We start from the raw sequence: 24,226 nt of genomic DNA, 5'->3' as shown, positions 1-24,226 counted from the left end.
ATGAGCAGCTCCTCACAGAGCACATTCGTGTCTGTGCAGACCAGAGATGCTTTAGAGGACGAGGTCGGACCTGAGGAAGGAGGTGCTGTCGGATGCGGCACACTCAGCTCCCATGTGGAGGACTGTGTGCCACGGGCAGTACCTGCCACGGATCCTGGCCCCATCTGATGGACACAGGGCATGTCTTCAGTCTGGAGACGGCAACTCTTTGTCTCAAACAGGAAGAAAGAGGGAATGAGGAAAAGAAGAAACAGATGCTGCCAGCCCAGGGAGTTGCTGAGGAGAAGGCAGAAATATCTAGCATCGCTGCGTGAACTTTCCCCACCTGGTGTCCGATGTCATTTGCCTTCCCTGCCTGCTGCTTTTTTCCCAACACACAGTTTGATGTCATGTGCTCACCCGCGTCACACTGGAAACCGTCCCCCACACTCCAGGACCTCATGGGCCACAGGAACCCGCCCCGGGTGATCTCTATGAGTACAAGACCGCGACAGCCTCGCTCCAGCTGCCCTGGCAGCCGCACCTCGCTGTGTGGGGCACTCTCGCACCCACCTCGCTCCGCACAGCCCCCCTCTCGCCCGCCAGTGCCCACCTGGTTTCTGATGGCCGAGGCCAGCTCACTGCTCTCTCCTCCTCCACCCCCACAAAGGATGCCGCCCCTCCCCCATGTCACCCTGCCAAGGCCAAGGCCACGTAGCAGCCAGATTCTTCTTGTCTCCTTAGTCTGTGCTCAGCAGCTCTCTGTCGCTGCAACCAAACACCACAGAGAACTAACTTCAAAAGAAAGGTTTACATTAGCCCATGTAGCTCAGCCCCATCACTGTGGACTGGGGATGAGGCCACATGTCGAGACCAGAGCATGTGGGAGGGGAAAAGTATTCACCTGATGGCCAGGAAGCAAAAGAGAGAAAAAGGAAGGGGCTGGCCCCACTGTCCCTTTAGGAGGCACAATCTCAGTGACTGCCTGTCAGAGACACCTCCACCCTCCACAGTGCCACCCTGGGGACCAAACCCATGTAGTGGGCTTTGGGGACAGCAGCACGCATCCTTCAGCAGAGTACATTTCACATTATAACCATCTTTTTTTTTTCCCTGTAATATATTTGGTACAGAGTCTAACTACGCAGCTCAGACTCATAGTGATCCTCCTGTTTTCAGCCTCCCCAGCGCTGGGATTCCAGGCGTGCACCACCATGCCCAGTCTTGGTGGCTGGCTCAGTACACCCAGGGACAGGGCCAGCACAGCATGTGGTACCCGCACCATAAGCATCTTTGTTGTCTGCTTGTTCTTTTTGTGTCCGCTGCCAAACTCCAAACCCCTTTTTTTGCTAAAGAGGACTTTGCACATAGTACTCCCCAGTAAGTGTTTGTTGATTGAGTGGAGGACTGGCCTATAGTCAGTGGCAGTGTCCACATGGACACTGCTGCAGGCTCTCACCACCATAGACAGGGCCACACATTTGCTGACAAAGCCATACACCGCCTTGTTGTCTCCACATCTCGTGTAATCCAGGCGCTCGTTTGCCACAGCCCACACAGCCAGGCACGCTTCATCCCCACTTTGCTCGTGAGAAGCTGGCTTGCATGTGTAGGCATCAGAGCAGGAGAGCGCCTGCGGATGGACAGCACCAAGGGGCCATGCCTGGGCCTCACTGGGGAGCAAACTGCCTCGAAACGGCCTGGCTTTAGGGTTACAACTCCCACATCCTGGCAAACCAGGAAGGCTCGTCACACCATCTCACCCAGAGACCTTTAGATGCGACGTAAGACACTGGCACTCTGGGAGGCCGAGGCAGGAGTGGGACAAGTTCCAGCCCAGCCTGGGAAATTTAGAGACTTGGTGAGACCCTGTCTCAAAATAAGTGGGCTGGGGATGGAGCTCAGTGAGAAGGGCCCGGGATCCCTCCCCAGCAACAGCCCAAAGACAGAAGGCCCGAGACCCATCACGTGATCAGATCTCAACCCACCCAACAGGTATTGGCAGAGACCTGGGATTGGCGTGGGAATGGGCTTAAAATCTGGAGAACTTAAGTTGTATGGCTATGACTCTGTCCCCATCATGTCAAAAGGCTGCAGGACAGGAAGGCACTGGTAGCACTCTGAGCAGGAGCAGGCCTCGAGCTCACACCCTGCACCATAGGATGGGGTGATAGTTCAGCCACCTGGCTCGTCCTCTCGGGCTTTCAGCCCTGCTCTGAGGGCCACTGAGGGTGCGTCCAAAGGCACCTTTTCTGACATATTTTTTCAAATGCTGAAAGTCTTAACTTAGTCATTTTTGGTAAAGTAGGGAAACAATTTCAAAAAGGTAGTGTGTGTCTGTGTGCCTCTGTGTGTGTGTGTGTGTGTGTGTGTCTGTCTGTCTGTCTGTCTGTTTGTCTGTCTGTCTGTCTGCATGTGCTGTGAGTGCACCTCCAGGGAGGAACCCATCGCTTGGGTGTCGTGGTCCACCCAGCTGGGCAGTATCTGTAGTGTTCATTCAAGCCATTGGGTAATGGTGGTGAAGCAATTCTGTGTTGCATTTTGAAAGAGGTATTTAAAAAGAAGTCTCCAGAGCCATGATTCAGTCTTAATTACACTGGCGATCCAGGCCAGGTGGAGAACACACTGGGCTCACACGGCAGAGGGAAGGACGGTGCTCCCCAGCCACGGCCGCTCCTGGGCCTGAGGTGAGAGCCCCCACGGTCCTAGCCCACGAGGTGCTGACTCGCCGCAGGTCATCTGGATCTGGTAGGACGCCTTTCGGAGCCAGCCGCCCCAGGTGTGAGTCATTCCTAGTGTTGCCTAGGTTTCCATGGGGTTTGCCTGTTTATCTGTGTCACCGTGCCCACCTGGGTCTCAGGCGTGTGAGTGTCTGGGCTGGCATCGCTGTGAGTGCTGTGTTGCCCCTCAGCTGGCGTGGGTGGTACCACGCAGCCCCTCTGGAGCTGGGGCCTAGACCGTATCAGTGACCTAGATCCTGCCAGAGCAGAACTGCCCTCCTGCTGTCTCTCTGTCTGTCGCTGATCTTGTCGGTGCGAATCATGGTGCTTTGGGAGGAAAGAGCTGGCAGGAATTCCCATGGCCCTTCACCATGGGAGACCTTGCTACCAAGTCAGAAGGAAGGCTGAATCCCTGACACGCCGGAGCTGCCACATCCCACGCCTTCCATTCAGTCGTGTCACAAGCCCAGCCTGTTGGAATGGCTGCCAGCACAGACTCCTCTAAGCCTGAGAGTGCGAACTCTTCAACAACACGCTCTGTTCAAAGGGGACATCTGACGCGCGAGCCCCTCCCTTAATCGGCCTCCCAGATCTATCAGAGCTCTCACGGGCGAGCAGCAGAGCTGAGCGGGGCCGAGAGACTCAGGAGTTTTCCAAACTGTACCGGTGTTTCTTACTCCCCATTGCTGGGCTGGCTTGGGCAGGGAGTGTCGGATGTAGGAGGGTCTCTCTGGATGTGTGTTGGCAGAGAACAGAGTAAGTACAAAGGCTTGGACTCCTGGAAAGAGACAGTTCTTCAGAAGCAGCAGAACAGGCAGCTTGCTAGGAAGACTTTAAAAGCCTCCAGGCAGCTCACCCTGTCTTTACTTGCCAGCAATTGTTGAGCCTTCCAGGAGTCCCTGCCCTACCGGACAAGGTTCCTTCCCACCCCGGTCCGTAAATCACCTTTCTAACCAAACAACCCAGCTACAGTCCCAACAACCCACCCTTCTACCCCGGGAATTGCATCCACTCATAAAATTTCTCAGGGAAAGTCACAGTTCTCTGTCTACAGCTTTGGGTTCCCAGACCTTCACTAACTTGTACTGCTTCAAAAACAACTGTTGAGGCAACCCGGGAAACATACTTTCCTGCTGGGAAGGAGTTTGAACCACATCTGTGCTTGAGAAAACAAAACGAGGGGTGTACTGTGATGGTTGAAAATTTCCAGATGTACATATTGAACTTTTTTCCATGTTAAAGGTGACATCAATCATCTGGAAATTTAGAATTTCCTATTTAAAATTCCCAGATGAAAATTTGGAAGCTCACACATATATAGCCAATCAATGATTTACGTATGCACACAGTCTGAGTCCCAGGTGCCTGGGAGACCTGGACAGTCGTGCAGGCTTTGCATGTCTCTTGGGAATTAATGGCACCACCCTGGCGAGTGCTGTAAGTGGTAAAGAAATGCAAATTTATTCTTTGGGTTGTCATCACATTAGTGAGTAACATCTTCACTTTGGTTCATTGTGCTTTTTATCTGTGGAAGTTGGGGGACCTCACATACACACACACACACACACACACACACACACACACACTCCATGGGTGATTTTCTCTCTCAACCCCCATCCTTTTCTGGAAACTTCTTAGCTACCCAGAGTCTTGTGCTGGAGTTGGTGAAGTTGTACTTCTCCTTAGTTCTTGCTCTGGTGGGCACGGAGTCCAGGGTGCCGTTCTTTTCCTCGCTGTCCAGTGCTGTGACAATGTCCTGCCCTCCAACAGAAGTCCCCTGGAGCTGCCCCAGTGGGATGCCTTCCATGCAGTCCCTTCCCTCCAGGGACACAGCATGAGCCCCAGTCCGCAGCACCCTGTATTTCTTATGGGCGGGGTCCTGCTGCACCAGCCTGGAGGCAGCCCTGGGCTCTGTCCCTCCCGCAGTCCTGTCCTAGCCTGCTCCCCAGGCTCTCAGGACGCCCTCTCCCCAGCCAGCTGCAAGCCTAGCCTTCTGCATGTTGCTCAGGACCGTCGCTGACAGCCATCTGGGGGGGCCTGTGCTCCAGGAGTGGGCACGCACCCTACGCGTCACCTCTGTGGGGAGCCCGGCACCGGGACGACCTGGGCAGGGCTGCTTCTTCCTCCCTGGCTCACTGACTCATCCCACCACCCATGCTGGTCGCCCACAGTACCCACGGAGCCCGCCCTGCAGGTGAGGTCACTGCCCTCCTGCACTGGCATTCTGGCAGGGGCGGTGGACAGTGAGCAAGACAATAAACAGTGCGTGGGCACGAGCGTTTATTCCGGCCCAAGGTCAGCAAGAGATGAGAGGAGCTTGGGGAGGCCAGCAAGCATCTGGTGCCCCACATGGGCCTTCAGAGGGCACAGGGCTCTGCAGGTCCTGGGAGAGCGGACAGTGGTGGGACACACGGCATGTGGTTGGGGACTGGGCATTCTGCTTGATCAGACCAGAGCCACTCAGAGGAGGCCAGGAGCAATGATCTGGAGCTGACCTATGCCTGGACAGGTGGTACCCCTAATCCTAAGCCACTAGGTAGAGTGAATGCTCCAGAGAGAAAGAGAGCAAAGGAGACTGGAAGGGTCCTGTGCGTGGAGAGGCTGGCAGGTCCCTGAGGCAGCAAGAGGGCTGGGCATGTGGCCTGGGAGGTACTTTGAGGGGCAGCAAGGCTGTGCAAGAGAGCCGTGAGCCGCGGTGGGTGTTGCCAAGGTAGGCGGGCGAGACTCACGCAGTGCGCATGCGTGCAGCAAGCAAGGCAGGGCTCTGGAGTTTACCTGGAGTGCCCCCGTTGCACAAAGGATCCCAGTGTGACCCCGGCATCTTCAGAGGGCATGCTGGCTATGGGTGGAGAACAGCCAGTAGGGCACTAGGGCAGAGCAGGCCAAGGAGGGGGCCGTGGTAACACCCTGGCGCTGAGACGATGGGCTAGCCCCGGCTGTGGCGAGGCGGTGAGAGCTCACCGGTCACATGCTCAGCTGGGTGTGCCCCTACGGCACAGAAGCGGCAGAGCACAGAGCAGAGTGTGACAGGGTGTGGCGTCGTGAAGGATGCTCACAGAGGACATCCTGGGAGGCCTGGAGAACGTGGTCACCATGCAGATTACAGTGTGTGATGGGGCAGGCCAGTGGTGGGCCTGGGACTTCACTCTGGGGAGCTGAACACCAGCCCCACACAGGCAAGGACTGGCTGAGAGCCTGTGTGGCCAGTGTAGACAGCGACCCAGAAATGGGGGGGCAAGAGCAGACGCTCTGACGCAGCTGAGCCTTCCACTGCAGCCCACAGACAGAGGGCGTTATCCAGCTTCACCATCTTCCTGAGCTACTGGGTTATCGGCTCAAACCTGTCAACACCCCTCCAACCCCCTTCATGTCCTTCCCAGGACAAAGCCCTGTCCCTCAATTCCCTGCAAGGCTGCTGAGCCAGACTGCAATGTGTTCTAAGTGTGCGTGTGTATGTGCACAAATGTGTGTATCTGTGTGTTCGCGTGTGTGTTTTCACACACCTGTGTGGTCCCCCTTCAGCTGGGAGAAACTGAGGTTGGGGCTCACATGTGTCCACATCTCTGTCCTCCTTGTTTGATTCAGTTCACCAGGTGGAGCCCAGCTGTGCCCACAGAAGAGGCCACAGGATAGGAGCAGGAGGTCTGGGGCACCCAGGGAGGGTAAGGCCTGCGAAGGCTGCGTGCGGCCTGCCGAGGGGAAGTGGAGGACAACAGGGCCATGTGCTGCTCCCCGTAGGTGCGAGCCGAGATGCGCCCAGTCCTCTGGGGATGCCTGCTCGTGTGGAGTCTCTGGGGCGCACCTGCCCAGGCTGCCTACGCCGGGATCAAGGCAAGGGTCACTCAGCGGGCACTGGACTTCGGTGAGTGGACACTCGGGAGGCCGAGCACAGGACTCGCACTGCCTGGGGGCTGGGACAGGAATGCAGGGCTTCCAAGGCTGCCAGGGAGAGGGTGTCGCCTGAAACAGTGGCCGATAGGAGGCGTATCCCAACAGTGTCCCGAGGCCCAGCTGTCTCCCCCACACATGGAGAGGAGACTTGGCAGAGCTGCAGCTCAGGGCGCTCTGGAGGGTGTCAGGTGGGAACTTTGGGGCAATTTCCACTCACTTAGAGCTTCAGAAGGGCTGGATTTGCAGTGGGCTCGGAACACTTTGCAGCAGGGTGAGATTTCAGTGTAAATGGTATGAGCATGCGGTGAACACAGAGGGGCCGAGAGGCCCCTGGGACACTGTGGGCTGCGGGCCCCAGGCATGGACAGAAAGAAGAAGGTGGAATTCCTTTCTGGGACTAGGCAGGGCTGCAGATTCCAGAGCCAGATCGCGCAGATTGGAGAGAGCTGCCCGCACCCTCAGCAGCCGCATGGCTTGAATGTGCGGGGTATCTACAGCTCCCCCGCACGTGGTCACCAGCCCTGGCCACACCACGGAAGCTCTGGGGATGCTGGCCCTGTGAGGACTTGTGTCTCTGAGTGCTGTGGGGAAGGAGCACCCACTGGGCCGCAGCTGCGCTCTGCTCTGAAAGAGTACCGTGCTCAAGGCGCTGCCCTTGTGTGGCCGGTGATACTGCAGCGTCGCTGCCTTCGTCCTTACTCCAAGCCTCTGCCTGCTTCCCTCTCAGGTGTTCAAGCTGGGATGGAGATGATAGAGCAAATACTAAAAGAAAAACACATCCCAGATTTAAAAGGCTCTGAGACTCTTGAATTTCTGAAGATTGATTACGTGAACTACAATTTTTCAAAGTAAGTAAAAGATCCCTCTGTCCTCCAGATAGCAGGGCCCAGGGGACAAGGACATCTATTCCCATGTCTGCCTCACAGCCCCACATGGCTGCTGCAGCTACAGCCATCAAATCCATGTTTTGTGCAGCCGGGAGGAGAAAGTGTGAGGGTGAAAGGGCTCTTCGGAGCTGAGTGCGTCTCCCTCTTTTAACAAGCTTTTCCCTAACATGCTTCTCTGATAAGACTCTGCCATAAACAAAGGACAGATTTATTATCAAGGGATATTGAGAAATCAGATTTTCAATCAGATAACTTTGTCATCCCCCAAAATTCAGAGATATTTGCCTTCACAGAAAGGGAGATTGGGAGTTTGGACAGCAACCGGCAGTGTTTCCCCAGCTGTTCATGTGTTCTAAAGGAGGACAGTGCAAGAGTATTCTCTGGGGTCTTGAGTTCCATCTTAAGGTGGGGGAGACCCGAGCTTTTATAGGAGCTCTCTGTGACCACAAGTCATGATTTACCCCAAACTTTTCAACCCAGTGAAAACCCTCTGCAACCCCAACACTTTGGGGCAGCAGCTTCTCCGATGTGAATAACTTTCTCAACTCAAGAGGTTTCTTTGTGGAAAAGCAGAGATGGCAACCCAGGGAAAGTTTCTGGGCTCCGTACTGAGTCAGCCATTCCCCAGGTGCCCACTGAGCACCTGCACTGCACCAGGCTCTTCTCAGGACGTGGGGAGGACACAGAGAGCGGCGCTGGCCTGCGCCCCGCCCTGGTGTCCAGCGGGCAGGTGGACACAGCGAGCGGCGCTGGCCTGCGCCCCGCCCTGGTGTCCAGCGGGCAGGTGGACACAGCGAGCGGCGCTGGCCTGCGCCCTGCCCTGGTGTCCAGCGGGCAGGTGGACACTGACAGTACATTTCCACAACTTGCTATGTAGATGACACGACCGCGCCATAGCAGAAAGCTCTAGCGAGAATTGTGCGCTGCAAAGCGCTGGTGAGGGAGGGGAGAGCAGGCTCACACATGGACGCCTCCGGCCGTGGTTGCATACCTGCACCCCCAGACAGCGGGCACTGCTCCTGTGTGACTTGCCACTTGCGCAGCAGAGGAGCTGTGCTTTATTTAACTGTAAATAATTTCATTTCTTTTGTAATTAATTTTAATTCAAAAATGGACATTTGATTGCATTACTGAAGAACTTTTAAGTGTGTTTAGGACAAGCTGACATATAAGTTTACTCTTCCAAGCAAAACTTTTATCAAATCTAAATACAGGTTAAATATTTCAGATGAAATCCTGTGTCTGAATTGAGGTGAGCCCTGAGTTCACAATACATACGCACCAGATTTTAGCCCTTTATTTTGGGAAAAGGAAGTAAAACGTCTCAGTAATTTGTATGTTGGTTACATACTGAGATGCTAATGTGTTGGGTAGATTAGAATAAGAACATATTTTATTTTTGATTAATAGATAGTAATTGTGCCTGTGTATGTGTCACTTCAAAACCTATGCACAATTTGCACTGATCAGATCAAGGTCATTCCTGTATCTGCCACTCAGATATTTTATCATTTCGTTGTGTTGGGAACATCCAAAATCTTCCCTATTGGCTACTTTGAGTTCATTTAACTTTTTATTAACCATAATTATTGTGCTCAAAGTAGACCAAAGCCATGAGATTGCTAGAAGCCTAGGCACACTGCCTGGACGTTAGTCAGGGCAAAGCCCTTCGGGTCCAGCCCGAAGCACAGCCTGAGCGTGCAGACACTCACAGAGGTTGGCCGGTGTCCTTCCTTCCCCGAGACTCTTGCCGCGGGAGGGGTGCGACCCACCCGGAAGACAGCGACTGGGGGCGGGTAGCTGCAAGCTCCTCCCATGATAAGAGGCAGCCCCAGAATAGCAACGGCCCGCACGATTCAATAGCAAACAGACAAACAAAAGTCGAATCCTAGAATGGAAAAGTGACCCAAACAGACAGTTCTCAAACGAAGATATCTGAAGGGCCAACAAGGACAGGGGAAAATGCCCAACGTTCTTCCTCATCAGGAAAATGCAGACCAAAGCTACAGAGAGGAATCACCACACCTCAGCCAGAATGGCAAGGATCCAAGGGCCGAAAGGCATCTGCGAGCGCAGAGGCAGAGAAAGAGTGACGCTTTTGGTTGTTCTGGCACCAAGCTGCTTTCTCCAGAGGCCACCTAACAAATGCTAGGAGCTGGAGGCCGTGTTGGTCGGCACATGTTTGTGACACATGATGATCACATCCCTCTTGTGGAGTTAATACACGTATGATACTTCAGGCGTTTTCACCTCTTTTTGAGGGGATCGGAAGAATCTAGGTAGCCCAGGCTGGCCACGGACTCAAGGCCTCCTGCCTCAGCCTCCCAAGTCCTGGGATTATAAGAGTTTGCCACCATTCTTTCTGGAATAAGTGAATCTCAATGTTGTTTCGATCTGTGTGAGAAAGAGGACCTTTCCTACCCTGTGCTATCGCCGTCATGGAGTGAGAGTTAGGATAGCCATTATGGAAGGGGTGTGGGCGCCTCGGAACGCTGGAGTGGAGCTGCCGTGCCCACCCCGTGACACCCGCAGGAAGTGAAGCCAGGGTGGTGAAGGACGGCTGCATTCATCTGCGTGTTCAGCGCAGCGCCACTGACAGGACCAAGGTGTGGAAGCAACCTCGGTGTCCATCAGCAGGGGAGCAAACGAAAAAAATGTAACACACGAAGTTCACTTCGTAGAGGCAGCAAAGAGAACAGAGGTCACCAGAGCTGGAGCCTGGGCAGCGGAAGTGGAGCAGGACGGGAGCAGGAGGCATAAGCTCTCAGCGTTCTGCGGTGCAGGAGGAAAGCCTGCTGATAAGCCCTCCTGAATATTTCAAAATAGCTCGCAGAGAGGATAGGAGATGTTCCCAGCATAAGGAAATGGTGGCCTCCAGGGGCCTAGGTATGCCAGTCACGCTGCCTGGTCGCACAGCATGCACATGTGGAAAAACACCGTGCTGCACTCCGTAGGTCTGAGCAACTGTTACGTGCCAATAAAAATAAAAAGAATAGGCTGGGCATGGTGGCAAATGCCTATAAGCCCAGCACTTGAGGACTGAGGCAGGAGGAGCGCCCTGAGTTTAGAGCCAGCTTGGGCTACAAAGTGAGAATTAAAATTTCTTTTTTTTTTTTTTTCCTTTGGAACTGGGGATTGAACTCGGGCCCTTGCGCTTGCCAGGGACGCTGCTCTCCCTGCTGTGGTCGCACCCAGATGAGCTCCTTCTCCTTCCTAACTCGGCTTTGAGCTGGGCCTCTGAGCGCTGCCTGGAAGAGGACGAGAGTCGCAGCTGAGCTAGCACGACCCGCACAAAGCATGGTTGGGAGGGTGCAGGAGGCGGTGCAGCCTGGTGGTCAGAGCGGCCCGAAGTCAAGCCAGGGAGCTGCGGGTCTGGGTCCAGTGGCCTGTGAGACCTAAGCTGCTGCTACGCTCTCCTCTCCCAGCTGGAGATTACAGAGCACAAGTGCCTCCTAGGGCACCAGAAGGGAGAACTGGTGCCCTAGAGGTCGGAAAGAACTGGTCGCCAGGAGTGTGGCCGTCCACCTGCCAGAGACCGAAGGTCACTGTCACCAGCTCAGGGTCCCTTGGGAAGCCAGCCTCTCAGGCAGCCTCCCACCTAGGGAGTCCTGACCTCACTGAGGCCACTTAGAAACCATGGAAGGTGCTATCGGGTTGTCCCTGTGCCTGGCGGAGCGGGACATCGGTGACACTTGTGCCGAATGTCCTGCAAGGTGTGCGACATCCCCAGCCATGAGCACCGTCCAGCCAAAATCTGAGTACCACCCCTGGAGCCACTAAAGGGACAAGCAGCACTGTTGCTGTGCTTGCCATGGTCTAAAGAAGTAGGTTGCTTGGTTATTTGCAAATTTCCTTCCAAACATGCTCACTTCTTCCCTCAGCTCAGTAGCAGGGCTTTCTGGTGAGCAGAAGGGGAATCAGGAACCCAAATCCACAGCTGCCCTGGGAGTCCCTGGCTGCCTTCCCAATCCTGCCTGACGTGGACCTGTGTGAAAGAACTGACCTCACTCGCCCGTTCCTTGTCTTACAGCATAAAAATCAATGCCTTCTCATCGCCAAATGCTTCACTGGCGTTCGTGCCCGGGGTGGGCATCCGAGTACTGACCAACCACGGCACCACCAATGTCAGCTTGGACTGGGAGGTCAGGGCTCCACTGTTGTGAGTAGCCACGCGTCGTTGCTATCCAGGCCATGGGGGCAGCGACAGCTGGTGTGGGGGGTCTTAGGGTGGCCGCCACGAGGAGCGGTGTCCAGCTGCCTGCTGTTCTTGATTTTTTTTTTTTTTTTTTTTTGCGGAACCTGGGATTGAACTCAGGCCCCTGCGCTTGCCAGGGAAGCGCTTATTCCACTGAGCCATCTCCCCGGCCCCCGCTGTTCTTGATTTTTGAGACAGGCTCTCATGTATTAAAGGCTGCCCTTGAGCTCACAGCAACCCTCCCGTCTCAGCCTGCTGAGGGCTACGATGGCAGGTGTGCGTGTGCAAAAGTGCGTGTGCACACACACACAGTTGTTGGGCTTCTTTCAGCAATAGCAGTGCTCTTGGGAGTATTTTTCTTTTCCATATATGATTTAAATCAGGAAATCTCTGCCGGGAGGGAGTGGGGAGTTCTAGCCTTCCCCTAAAAGCTGAGTGACTCATTGATCAAATGTCATGGAAGATGTCCTGAGAGAGAGGACCGGCTCTGACTAAAGCCCGTGCCTGCGGTGGGTGCAGCATGTGGGCCTGCCAGGGGGTGCCCGAGTAACATACTCGGGAGGTCACTGCACAGCCCGTGGTGCCTGCTGCATCCCATCCCCCACTTCTAGAAGTCCAGCCTGGAGAGCTCAGAAGAGGTCGCCGGGCCCCACGCTCCTGTAAGGGGCAGCCTCTCTCCTGCCTGGCCCAGGCCGGGCCTCATCACACTCTCTCTCACAGCCACGATGTGGGTGGAGCCGACCTCTTCCTCTCAGGAGTCTACTTCACTGGTGTCCTCATTCCGACCCAAAACACCTTTGGCCAGCCGGCTCTGCAGCTCCGGGACTGCTCCGCCCAAGTGAGCCACGCCCACGTCTCCTTCGAGGGGGAACTGAGGTGAGCGGGGCAGCGTGGCAGATGCGCCTGTGGGGGCCTCACGTGTCACACCCCTCAGGAGATGCTCTCCTTCTTCCCCAGTGCCCTGTACAACACCTTCGCTGAGCCCATGGAGAAGCCCATTTTAAAGAACTTAAACACGATGGTAAGTCTTTGGGGCTGGACCAGGCCGAGGGCAGCAGTGGCGGCCCGCTGTCCTCCACTGACCCTTAAATGTGTCTTTATGGAGAACCTGCTGCCCACAAGGCTCCGTCCAGGGCACTGGCACATGAGGGCTGTGACACTTAGTGATGCTGCATGCTGGGGCCGCAGAGAGGAGCAGAGCCCCTTCTGCCCTCAGCTGCCTGCCACGGGGCGGGCAGGCAGGCAATGAGAAAGTGTTCGTTCTGCACCTCTCAGTGCCCCGCGTTGGACCAGGGTCTGTCAGGGCTGCAGGAGAAGAATAAATTTGTCTGTCTAGAAAAATCAGACCTGGGCTTAGCAAGCAAGAAAGAGCACTTGAATTGGCGCATAATTGCACAACGGCTAGATTCACTGAAGGGGTTCAGAGCAATGGAAATCAAGGAAACGGGCTCAGGCCATGTCCGCAGGGCCAGCCCTGCCCGGCATGCAGCAGCACGTAGCGCAGGGACGGGGCCCTCCCCGAGGTGCACCTTAGTCCCACTCAGAGAGGGAGGACAAGGAGGGAGGCTTCTAACTGACTCTCTCTCCAGACACTTCAGCCAGCCCAGGCTAAATGACAGTCTGGCTGCAACCACCGGCTGGGCACAGAGTGGTGACAGGGGTGGGGCTGGGCCAGTGTTCAGGGAGGACAAGTTTCCTTGGGTATGGCAGCAGCACACGCTCTAACACGGCACCGAGAGGAGGACCGCAGGCCTGCTGCTGCTGGTTCACGGGTGTGGCCCGCTTGCTGCGGCGCTGCTGCTCTAACTGCAGGGAGAGTGGTGGTGAGCTCCCCACACTCCACCCCCGCCGACAACACACTTGTTTCTGTCCTTTGCCACAGCTCTGTCCCATCATCACGGACCAGGTGGAAGCCCTGAACGTCAACCTCAGCTCCCTGGATGGTGAGTCTCAGGACGGGGGCCCTGGGCAGCGCCCACCCCACCTTCAAGTCCTGGTCCCCCAGCTCTGCTTTTAAGGCACAGACCACCCGCTCTTCCCCCTCTGCTCCCACTCTGAATATTTGGTTTTGGATTTTTTGGTGTTTTTTTTTTTTTTGTTTTGGTTTTGGTTTTTTTTGAGACAATGTCTCACCATGAAGCCCAGGCTGGCCTTGAGCTCAGAATGATCCTCCTGATTCAAGCTCCTGAGTCCTGGGATGACAGCTGTGCAGTGTCACACCCAGACACCCTGCCCTAATGTCCCCAGATTCGTGTAGGACACTGCTGAGCATGGGACATATGCTCTCCTGCTACTTAGTGATGTCCCCAGGAGGAGACTCAGGTACAACCCAGGAGCCAATGATCACTGGCATGAGCCCCAGCTTTGTCACTAAGCCCAGCTCCCCCAGGACAGTTGACCCCAGCCTCAGTGAGATTGCCCCCTGTGCTCCCCTTCAGTCGCCACCTTCAGCATCAAGTCCAGAGCCGAGAGTGGCTGAATGGAAGTACAGTCTAAAGTGAAAGTGCTGAGGAAAGATGGCGACAGCCACAAGGAAATGGCGTGGGGACTTGCAGGTTCAGGGAAAGAGGCATCAAGTCCACCACCTCAACTGGGGCCCAGGAGTAGTCACGGGCTGGCTTTGCTCCCATCCCCGTGCCACTTGCAGCATTCTCTCTGTGGCCACCAACCCTGCTCTGCTCGAAGTCCCGCTCTGCTGGAGAAGCCCCGGGCCCTGCATCTACTGATCCGCACAGCACCTGTGTCCATCCTGAATGCTGCTGGTCCCCACACACCACAGTCCCTCCCCCTCCGCTCCCTCAGCCTTCCCTGGCTGCCTCACTCTAGTCTGAGTCTTCCAACAGCCGCATCCCTCAGTGATACTTCCTGTGTGCACTGACCGCTCCGTCTGCACTCCACCCACTCGTTCACCACCATCCTGATCACCTGGGATCTGCTAGACACCGCTGGCCACTGCTGGCCACTCCTGGCCACTGCCGGACACTGCTGGCCACCAGCTGTGATGCTAAGAGCCCCAGCTTTAGGACTAACCCCAGCTCTGGCTGAGCCCCTGGGAGGCAGAAACCTCCACCTCCCGGAATGAGGGAGAAGCAGATCGGAGGCCAAATGGGCCCGCAAACTGACGCTTGGCATGGAGGTAGTCAGAGAACGGAGAAAGCAGGGAGGGGCTGGGGTTTCTGTTCAGAGCACGCGGCCAGGAGGGCCCCTCCCAAGCAGATGACACTACAGAAAGAGCCCGGTGGGGTAGGATGAGGTTGCTCTCGGATCTGGATTGAGCCTCTTCCACTGCCATGACACAAGCCAAGGACTTTATCAATGGAGGAACTTTATTTATCTCACGGTTCAGGAAATCCAGGGCTGGGAGCCAGCATTGGCTCAGGGCACCGTGCTGAGTCGTGGCCTGATCAGTGGGCAGGGACATATGTGGGGGACAGAGAGAACATTGCTCTGGCTGGATCTGCAGCAAGCCTGCACCCGGGCAACGTGTCCCTCCATCCCTGGGGTCAGCATGCCTCGGGCTAAGCATCTCTGAGAGGCCCAACCTGCTGGCACCCCGGGGCTGGCCACACAATTGCAGCATGAGACTGGGGCACGCATGCCACAGCACACGGGAAGGATACCCAGGTGGAGCACTCATACACAAAGACCAGCGACAGCCTCGTGACCGGCGCTGGAGGCACCAACTGACACCAGGCGCAGGGGGGTGGGTATGGGGAAAGTGGTGCGCAGTGGAGGCCCAGACGGGGAGAGGACAGTGAGGCCTCAGACTCTGAGAAGCCTGCAAATCTGCCTTGAGGCCCAAGATAGACGCCTAGAGAGACCGGAGGGAGACCGGAGGGAGCCTGTTGTGCCTGATGTAGCTGCCGGGAGATGCTGTGGCCTCTGGGCTGACAGCAGGAGGAAGAGGAGGGCCAGGCATGGAAGACCAGGTGGTACCCGACAGCAGCTGGCCAGAGCCAGGCGACAGGCCTGGGACAGGATCGGCTTCCAGAACTGCAGGGACGGTGTCGGCGGCATTGCTCCTGAGTGAGAGCGGTCAGGGTGACTTCTGGTTTCCACCCTGAGCAGCTGGGGCCCAGGAGAATGCAAGGCGTCTTTACCCAGCCAGGGAGGGCTGAGGGGAGCAGCTCCCGCTAGACCTGCTCCACAGCACCGTGGGTTCTCTGCCTCAGGCTGCAAGCGCCTTGGGAGAAGGGCTCTGTCCCCAGCGCGAGGCACAGGGTGCAGCCACGTCAGGTGCAAGGACGCTGCCGGGGCAGGCCCAGAGGATGCGAGTGGGGGTGGGGCGGGCAAGGCAGGAAGGGAGAGAATCAGCCAGGGATGCACAGGCCAGGCTTCCCCAGCTTAGGCAGCCTCCTGGCCGTGAGGGGCGGCAGTGGGGCCCATGCAGATCAGCACTGGGGTGCATTTGCAAGGCTCCAACGACTCCCTCCCTCAGCAGCCACCACTGCCTTCTGCTCCCCGTCTCCTTCTGGAATAAACCAAGCGTGCAGCACAGGAAGAGAAGGTGTGCGAAGGAGGCACAGCAGCTCACGTGGTTGGCCGGGCTGTGGCCTGCTGAGGCCCAGGCAGGAAGCCGGGCTGCGACTGCCCCGGCAGCTCGCTCCTGCCGCAGGACCCTGCCCTTCCCGCCCTGCACCCCGGGCCTTCTGTTGCAGCCTGAAAATGCCAATCTAAGAATGTAGTATTATGCGTGAGAATCTGCCTGGCCTCTCCGACTTAGTGGTTCTTATTCTCTCTCTCGCATGCCTCTTTAAAAAACATACTTATAATTGCAAGAGTAGTACATACTCATTATAAAAAAAAAAATTCTGACTACATCGAAATCTTATAGCACTAAGCTTGAACACTGTACGGGGTTTTGTGCTAGTTTCTTTTTAAAATGGAACTATACACAGCCGGGTGTGGTGGCTCATGCCTGTAAGCCCAGCACTCAGAAGGCTGAGGTAGGACCTGGATGATGCCGTGAGTTCAAGGCCACCCTGAACTCATCGCAAGAGCATGTCTGAAGGGCTGGGGAGGTAGCTTGATGGTCTAAGCACCTGCCTGGCAAGTGCAAGGACTAGGTTTGGTCCCCAGCACCTCATGCCATACTGGCCCCAGAACCCTGGGCACAGTGTGCCAGCCACTGAAACCGGGCATGGTGGAGCCCGCCTATGATGCCAGCGCTGGGGAGGCTGAGACAGGAGGATCACCATGAGTCTGAGCGAGACCAAATAACAATGATGTCTCAAAAATAAAAAATCCAACCATGTATGTGTCATGTGTAGACATGCGTGTGAGTGGTCACGTGTCCGAAGACAGGCCCCAAATTGTGCTGGAGCTTCTGTTAGGGTAATGCGATCAAGGAGGGTTTTTATTTTTCTTTTTAGACTTACCTATTTTTCTTGAATTTTCAAAAGTAAGCGTGTACTACTTGTGAAAGGGGAGATTTTAAACCGAGAACTAAAAATAGTGTTTGGGCCTTTATTCATCTTATGCCAAGCTTTATTGAGTAATCATTTTTTTTTTTCTTTTTTGGCCATTCAGTTTTAACCAAGATTGACAACTTTACGCTGCTGGATTGCTCCCTCATCGGCCCTCCGGAAATTACTGAGCATTACCTCGACCTGCATTTGAAGGTAACTTGGTCATTCTCAGACCGCTCTTCCCCTCAACAGCCACCCTGGGAGCGCGGAGCGTTGTGGACGGAATCGTGCACAGGCGCGCTCAAGCGGCCCAGTTTTCCTTCCGCGACTCTCGGGTTTTGCCCCGTCCTAGCTGGTGAGCTCTTGGGTGCAGATGACCGGCTGCCTGCCTCGTCCGCCTCCCGCCCGCGCGGCCGCAGCAGGACCTCCGCGGCTCACAGCGGGTCGGGTCGGGGCAGGGCCGAGCGCGCCCCACGGCGGGCGGCTCGCAGCGGGCCTTCTCCGTCCTGACTCAGCCTGCACTCCCGGGGCCGCCCGCCCACCCGAGCGGGGCTGGGGAGCCCTCAGAGGCGGCTGCTCCGCCCTGCAGCTCCGACCTCCCGCGAGCAGCCCCTGCAGCTGCGCCTGCCTCCCGGCCTGGCGCGCTCCGCGCCGGTAACCGGCCCGCTGTCCTGCAGGGCACGTTCCACCCGCCGGCCGACCTGGCCGACCCGCCCTTCTCTCCCGAGCCCTTCGAGCTCCCGGAGCGCCTGGACTCCATGCTCTACGTCGGCATCTCCGAGTACTTCTTCCGGTCAGCGTCCTTTGCACACTTCGCCGCGGGTGCCTTCGGCATCACGCTGTCCACCAAGGAGGTGAGGAAAGGTGGCAGCTGGTGGCCGCCTGCGTCACTGGGGGGCGTTTACGTCACAGCTCGAGGTAGGCATCGCAGCTTGCAGGGCAGTGAGAGGAGGGGTCGTGGGCCGAGCCCCGGCGCTCCGCGCGGACAGCTAAGTTTCCAGTTCTGCTCATCTGAGCTTTGTGGGCTAGCCAACGGCTGCCGTCGGGCTCCAGGGCTGAGGCCTCCGCGCCGCGCGGCAGGCCGCGCTCACGTGGCTTAGCTCCTGCGCGGCCCGCTCTCTGTGGCCGTGGACAGGTTCACGCACAGACGAAGCGTCCAGACCGACGCCCTGCACCCAAGTCCGTGTCACTGGTGCTGCGCCCCTCATTGCTCCTGGGTCACACCAACATCCGGGGTTCCCCTGCCGGTGCCGGTGCCGGTGCCCGACTTCGCGCCAGCAGCGCCCGGTCACAGTGTGGATGCCTGCTGACTGTGAGCGCCATGACGCAGCCCGCCGGCCGGCCGACCGCACGCACGGGCGCCCTTGAGCAGCCTCGCCTTCTGTGCGCCTCTCGCGCGCGCGCGCACGCACGGAAGCTGCCTTTTCTGCTCAGATGGTAACAGCAGCGCTGTCTGCAGGTGCCGGCAGTTAGAGGCTTGGAGCTTCGGCTTGGAAGCCATCCACCTGCGAGGGTAACTCACATAAGCGCCCGAGTCTCAGTAATCTCAGAAAGTAAGGGCTGTCCTCAAGGCCTGCGGACGGGTGCGCGGGGCGCACCACTGCACGCGGCTCTTCCGGGTTCCCACAGCCCAAGCGCTTGCTCAGGCACATCACGTCGTGCGTGAGCCTGGACAGTGCGCTCCACCGCCCAGCTTACCTCGCCTGCTTTACTTACTCAGGTCCCCTGGGTTGGGCTATGGACCCACAGGGCCCCTGGACACTTCAGGGTACAGCCCTTCAGCACACATAGGATCATGTGGAACCCCACATTTTCCTCAAGAGACAGTGGAGGCAAAACCTTGTCCTCACACGATGGCATCTGCCTTTCAGATTTCCAGCCACCTCATTCAGAACTCTCAAGGGATTGGCGCTGTGCTCTCACAGGTGGGTGCTCTGGGCGCGGCTCCTCAGCAGCGCGCTTGCATTGCAGTTATTTGCAGACTTGTGGGTTGGCTGTGCTTCCATTGGGCCCGGGAATGGGTCCCTCTTTCCTTTCTTAAGAATTCTTTTTTCCTCTTAATCTAATTCCCTCAAATGGTACATGCTAAAGTTTAAAGAATATTACAATTGAAGTCATTATACATTCATAAAGTAATCTCTTCCTTCCAAAAGGTTCCACCACGCTTGAAGTAAGGTGATTACATACAGGCCGGCTGTGGGGTACATTCCTGTCATGCCAGCACTCAGGACACTGAGGCAGGAGGCGCACCATGCATTTGAGCGCAGCCTGGGCTACATAATAAGTTCAAGGGCAGCCTGAACTACATAGTAAGATCCCATCCTTTTTTTAAAAAAAAAGACCTTAAAGGATATATTAGCTTTAATCAAATATTTAATTCCTAAGAAAAGAAGGGATGGCCACATTTGTGACTTCCTAAATCACCTGTTAACACTGCACCTGCATTGCAAGTTAGGTACTGGACAGCACAGATCTGCAGGTTTGGCCTAGGGAACAAAGACATTTCAGGGACAGGACCTCAGGCCTGACGCTCAGTGCTACGTCTTCCTCTCCCAGAATCCTGAGAGGGCCTCCCAGCTTCCCTGGAGTTTCCGGGCTCTGTTGCAAGCAGGAACATCCATAAGACCCCACCTGGGGGGTGCAAAGCCCAGAGGGAGGCTGAGAAGCCCTCGGCAAGGGAACTGGTACACACCATGTACGAGAAATGTCGGCCGTCCTTACCGTGGGCTTGGCATGCTGCCGCCGCTCTATTCAAAGGGTTCTTCTAGTCTGTCTGTGTGCTGCCAGGTGTGGTCTCCACAGGCCGCACCAGATCTGTGAATCCCACTCGTCAGGTCATGACCCGCACTCTCCATTTCTCGCCCTGAATGGGACAGATTGCAGGTCTCTACCTCCTGCCGCAGCCCCTCATGCTGCGGATCATGGCCACAGAGCCGCCAGCCGTCCGCCTGCAGCCGGGCAACTTCACCCTGGACATCCCTGCCTCTGTCCTCCTGCTCACACAGCTCAGGAATACCTCCGAGGTGCAGCCCATTGTCTCCATGGACTTTGTAAGTCGTGAAGGGCAGGAGCATGGCCTGTGGGTGTCAGTTGTTTCTGTGGTGGACCCTTGACTGGAAGTTTCTTGGGGCTTAGAGGTGTGAGTGCTGACACCCCAATTAAGGCTGAGGGGAGGGCAGACAGTGGGGCCCTGCCAAACCAGGCCCACTGCACCTCCACGCAGCGCATTCTGGGAGAGTGAAGGAGCTTGCTCCTGAGGCCGCCCCACGTGGAGATGGCGGTGTGCCAGGGAGGGCTTGGGGTGCATTTCTGGGCTGAGGCCGGAGAAGGGGCTTGGATCAAGCATCACCTTCTGTTCTTGTCATACCTATGAGTCCGGGGTGTTATGGAGTTGGCTATCAGCAGCAGCTCAGGGCAGGTGTGGTCCAGGGCCTCAGTCAGCAGGGACTGCCCTGGCTTCCCTCTGCTTCTGGGGAGGGCGTGCAGAGGGGCTGGCGGCAGGGCTCTATCCCGCACCTCATGAGCTGTCTCTTCTGCCCAGTGCCCTTCCCATCCTGCAGGGACATGCAGTAAATTTCTTTTTCTTCAAAATAAAGCAGTCAGGGTAGAGCTCAAGGTTACTCACATTCACTTGAAGTCCAGACGCAATCAGAAGGGAACCAATACAATGAGGCTAAGCAAAATTAGAGCAGGAAAGACAGGAGGTAAGATCAGGTGAAAAGCAAAAACTTTAATTTAATGGAGACCCTTAAACAATAGACTTTATACTTAGTTTCTCTACCTGAAAGACAAGATTTCCAAACCAACCTCTTGCCGACGTCCTTTGATTCAGAGGGAAGCGGGGCTGACAGTGTCGCTGCCATAGGAAATGACATCCGGGTGCTGAGGTGGACGGAAGCGCTGACCTCAGTGTCCACCCTTTTGTCTGCAGGTCGCCAGTACCAGTGTCGGCCTGGCTATCTTAGGACAAAGGCTGATCTGCTCCCTGTCTCTCAACAGGTAAGTCACTGGGCACCGCTGTCAGGAGCCACGCTGACAGGGGAGTGAACAAAAACGGAGACAAAACGACCTTTCAGGGAAGGCGTGGGTTGGCCAACGTGGGGACACACACCAGTTAAGCTCATCCTTGTGACAAGCCCAGCCATCCAAAGTTGAACTTGACCAAAGTTGCCCTGTGAAGTCCTCCATTTTGCTTCCCATCACGGTAATATTACGATAAGCCAGGAAGCAATACAATCATAACGCTAATTCTGTGACCTAAGTACACATTCTAACGGCCCAGAAGCATTAGGTTGCTTTTCTCTGACCTCCAAGGGCCTGATGTCAGGGAAGAATGCAAATCTTAGGGGGCTGCTGGGCGGGGTAGAGCGCCCCTGTAATCCCAGCACTCAGGAGGCTGAGGCAGGAGGATCAGCTGAGCTCGGAGGCCAGCCTGGGCTCAGAGTGAGTTCAACAACATTCTGAACTACATAGGAAGACCCTGTCTCAAACCAAAAATATCTTCATGGGCTAAAGACCCAACTTGCAGGTCCCTTCTCCTGGCTCTATGATTGTGACTGAGTCTATTAATCTTCGACACTCAGTGTCCTTGTCTGCAAAGTCAGGAAGTCAGACTGAGGGTTCTACAGTGCTATTGACTGGATGCTGATGGTCGGGGCTGTCCCCAGAGTGTGGCGAGCACAGCCCAGCTGGTCCTCAGTGGCAGGAGATGCTGGGTGGCAGGAGGATAGGGGCTAGGGCCCTGGAAGCTGTGGCCCTTTGAAGGACCATCTGCAGAGCCCTCATTTCTTCCTGATCTCAGACTGAGAGTTAAGTCCTGCCATGGGCGTGGGCGTGGGAAGGGTGGTTCAGAGGCCAGGGCAGAAGCCATAAGCCAGCGGAGAATGGGCAGGCGGGCTTGTGAGCCAGCCCCGGGCTCCCGTCTGGAAGCGCAGGAGATGCTTTCCGTAAAAGCCTGCTGAGTAGCGAGGACAGAGCACAGGCTCCCTGACAGGAGAGCAGGCTGTGGAAGCAGCCGCACCTCTGGACAGAGAGGCAGGTCGCTCAGCTGCGAGGGGCGGAGCAGTTATTTTTCATAAAAATATTCCTTGTAACTATCCTTTTCCAATAAAAGGAATACAGTTTTTAACAGGCACCTGCAGTATGATTTACTAGAGAGTAAAGATTTCAGCGGAGCCATGCTGTGATTTACAGACCCAGACTTCCCCGCAAGCCGGCCCCCAATGCTCCGGAGGGCAGCGCCAGGAGCCCACCCTACTCTGGGGTCTCAGGAAGATGCTTCCCTTGTTCCTTCCATTGTATTAGGGGGTGGGATTCTCTGCACAGGACTACCTCCCTGGCCAGTTTTTATTTTTGGACAAAGTCTCCCTAGGTTGCCCTAGCTGGGCTGGGTCTTATTACCTTCTTGCCTCAGCCTCTGAGTTGCTAGGATTATATGTATGCACTACCATATGCACACAGGCATATATTTTTAAATAAGAAATCATTTAAAAAGAATATAGTCCAGACTCAATTGTACCTACTTTATACTAACACCATTGTAAAATGTAATTTTAAAAAATTTAATGAAAGCCCCAAAGCAAAACTAGCTCAGGCCCGAGAAGTCACAGGGTGGCCCTGGCTCTGGGGCATCAAGGGACCCCAAGCTTGCTGTGTGGCATTTGGCAATTCTAATTGATAAGCAGGCAGGAAGCAGAGGGAACACCAGGCAGGAGAGCAGATGTGGGAGGCAGACCAGGCCTGCAGGGTGGCAAGGGGAGGGCTGGGGTGGCCCTGACTGAGCCACAGAGGACACTAGGGCCTCAGAGGTGCTTCAGGGTGTGGGAGGACAGGAAACAGCAGGGGGAGCATGGGGCTGGATCTGGGGGAGGGGAGGCCACAGGCTGCAGGCCCAGGCAGTGGTCCTGCAGGAGGAAGGATGTGGCCCCAGGTGTCGCATGCTGGCCTTGGTGGAATGGACCTGGGAGGAGGAAGGGCGCCCAAACTAAGCCTGGGTCTCACTACTTCCTGGACCCACCTGCTGGGCTTGGCCTCAGGGATCTTGCTTGTCTAGGGGAAGAACTGAGAAACACGTTTTAAATGGCTAATGGTGAGGCCTTGGGCTGATCCCCAACACCATGCAAGTGCATGTGCATGCACATACGCACACACGGCCTTGTATACTTGAACACCCTTTTCCCTCACTGGGGCTGGCCAGCCTCCTAGCCCACGCTCTGGAGCCCCTCACAGACTTTCTTGCCCGCACACACGCACAGGAGGGGCCATGATTTCTTTCCCTAGCTTCCCACATCTCTGCAGGCACTGACCTCAGGAACACGAGCCCTGAAATCAGCATCCTTGCCTTGCTGTCCCTTCCCCTGGGCCCTCTGAGAGGCAAGGCCTAGAGGCTTTCGCGGGGCTAGCAGGACCAGCTGCACAGCTCCGGGCACTGCAAAATGAAACTGTGGGGCCCTGGGGCAAAAATCAGGCAGAATTTCTGGACGGAGCAAGCTGGGTACTGAGTGGGCACCGGGCTGCTGTGAGGTGAGGTTGTGTCCTCACACACCTGGCTGGCGCTGAGCAGGCCTGACTACTGCAGGCATCACGGCAGACTCGGCAGTGAGCCCCACCCAGCTGGCATGCAGGCTAGGCCTTGCCCTCCCCCGCCACCCGGCCAGCTCCTTCACTCAGCCACGCCAGGCCTGCCTCTCCAGATGAGCAGGTGCGGTCTCAGTGATGTCAGAGGGACCCGCAGGGCAGATGCAGCACAGGTGGAGGTGCAGAGTGAGGCAATCCAGGGTCTCCAGAGAGGCTTGCAAGTCCTTCCGCCTTCCTAAGTGTCCCCTGACCTAGCCACTTGGAGCCAGCTGCATAGACGTCAGATGCAGAGACAGGCCCCAGGAGAGGGCGAGGTAGGCAGTGAGGACAGGGCTGCCCAGAGCTGGGGTACCTGGATCCAGAGCCGACCACTGCTCTTACAGCTGTGTCCTCTCAGGCAATGTCCTTAAGCTCTCTGGCCTCCACTTTCTCCTCTGTAAGGCAGTGCTCTAATAAAGCTGCCTCAGGAGGTGGCCATGACCATGGGAGTGGGTACATGTCAGGACGTCTGTTAGGTGCTCAGGAAAGGGAGGCTATGAGGTTACCTGAACTTTGGGGTCAACCTCAGCC

The 24,226-nt window shown here is 56.2% G+C and overlaps 1 protein-coding gene across 1 annotated transcript in view; it reads left to right on the top strand.

The window, feature by feature from the left end:
- Bpifc (BPI fold containing family C) overlaps nucleotides 1-24,226 on the top strand; it is a 36,512-nt gene continuing 12,286 nt past the window's right edge. Inside the window, exons 1-13 of the mRNA XM_023717366.1 lie at nucleotides 1-63; nucleotides 2,732-2,758; nucleotides 6,438-6,561; nucleotides 7,318-7,438; nucleotides 11,508-11,636; nucleotides 12,393-12,548; nucleotides 12,630-12,693; nucleotides 13,555-13,615; nucleotides 17,202-17,293; nucleotides 17,758-17,934; nucleotides 18,952-19,005; nucleotides 19,957-20,130; nucleotides 21,012-21,079. Coding sequence (XP_023573134.1) covers nucleotides 1-63; nucleotides 2,732-2,758; nucleotides 6,438-6,561; nucleotides 7,318-7,438; nucleotides 11,508-11,636; nucleotides 12,393-12,548; nucleotides 12,630-12,693; nucleotides 13,555-13,615; nucleotides 17,202-17,293; nucleotides 17,758-17,934; nucleotides 18,952-19,005; nucleotides 19,957-20,130; nucleotides 21,012-21,079 — 1,310 coding nt within the window. The remainder of the gene's footprint in view (nucleotides 64-2,731; nucleotides 2,759-6,437; nucleotides 6,562-7,317; nucleotides 7,439-11,507; nucleotides 11,637-12,392; nucleotides 12,549-12,629; nucleotides 12,694-13,554; nucleotides 13,616-17,201; nucleotides 17,294-17,757; nucleotides 17,935-18,951; nucleotides 19,006-19,956; nucleotides 20,131-21,011; nucleotides 21,080-24,226) is intronic.

Source organism: Octodon degus, unplaced genomic scaffold, assembly GCF_000260255.1.
Source record: "Octodon degus isolate 3935 unplaced genomic scaffold, OctDeg1.0 scaffold00004, whole genome shotgun sequence".
In the NCBI taxonomy this organism is placed as follows: Eukaryota; Metazoa; Chordata; class Mammalia; order Rodentia; family Octodontidae; genus Octodon; species Octodon degus.
The sequence above is the reverse complement of the archived record's forward strand: the minus strand, read 5'-3'. Positions and strand labels throughout refer to the sequence as shown.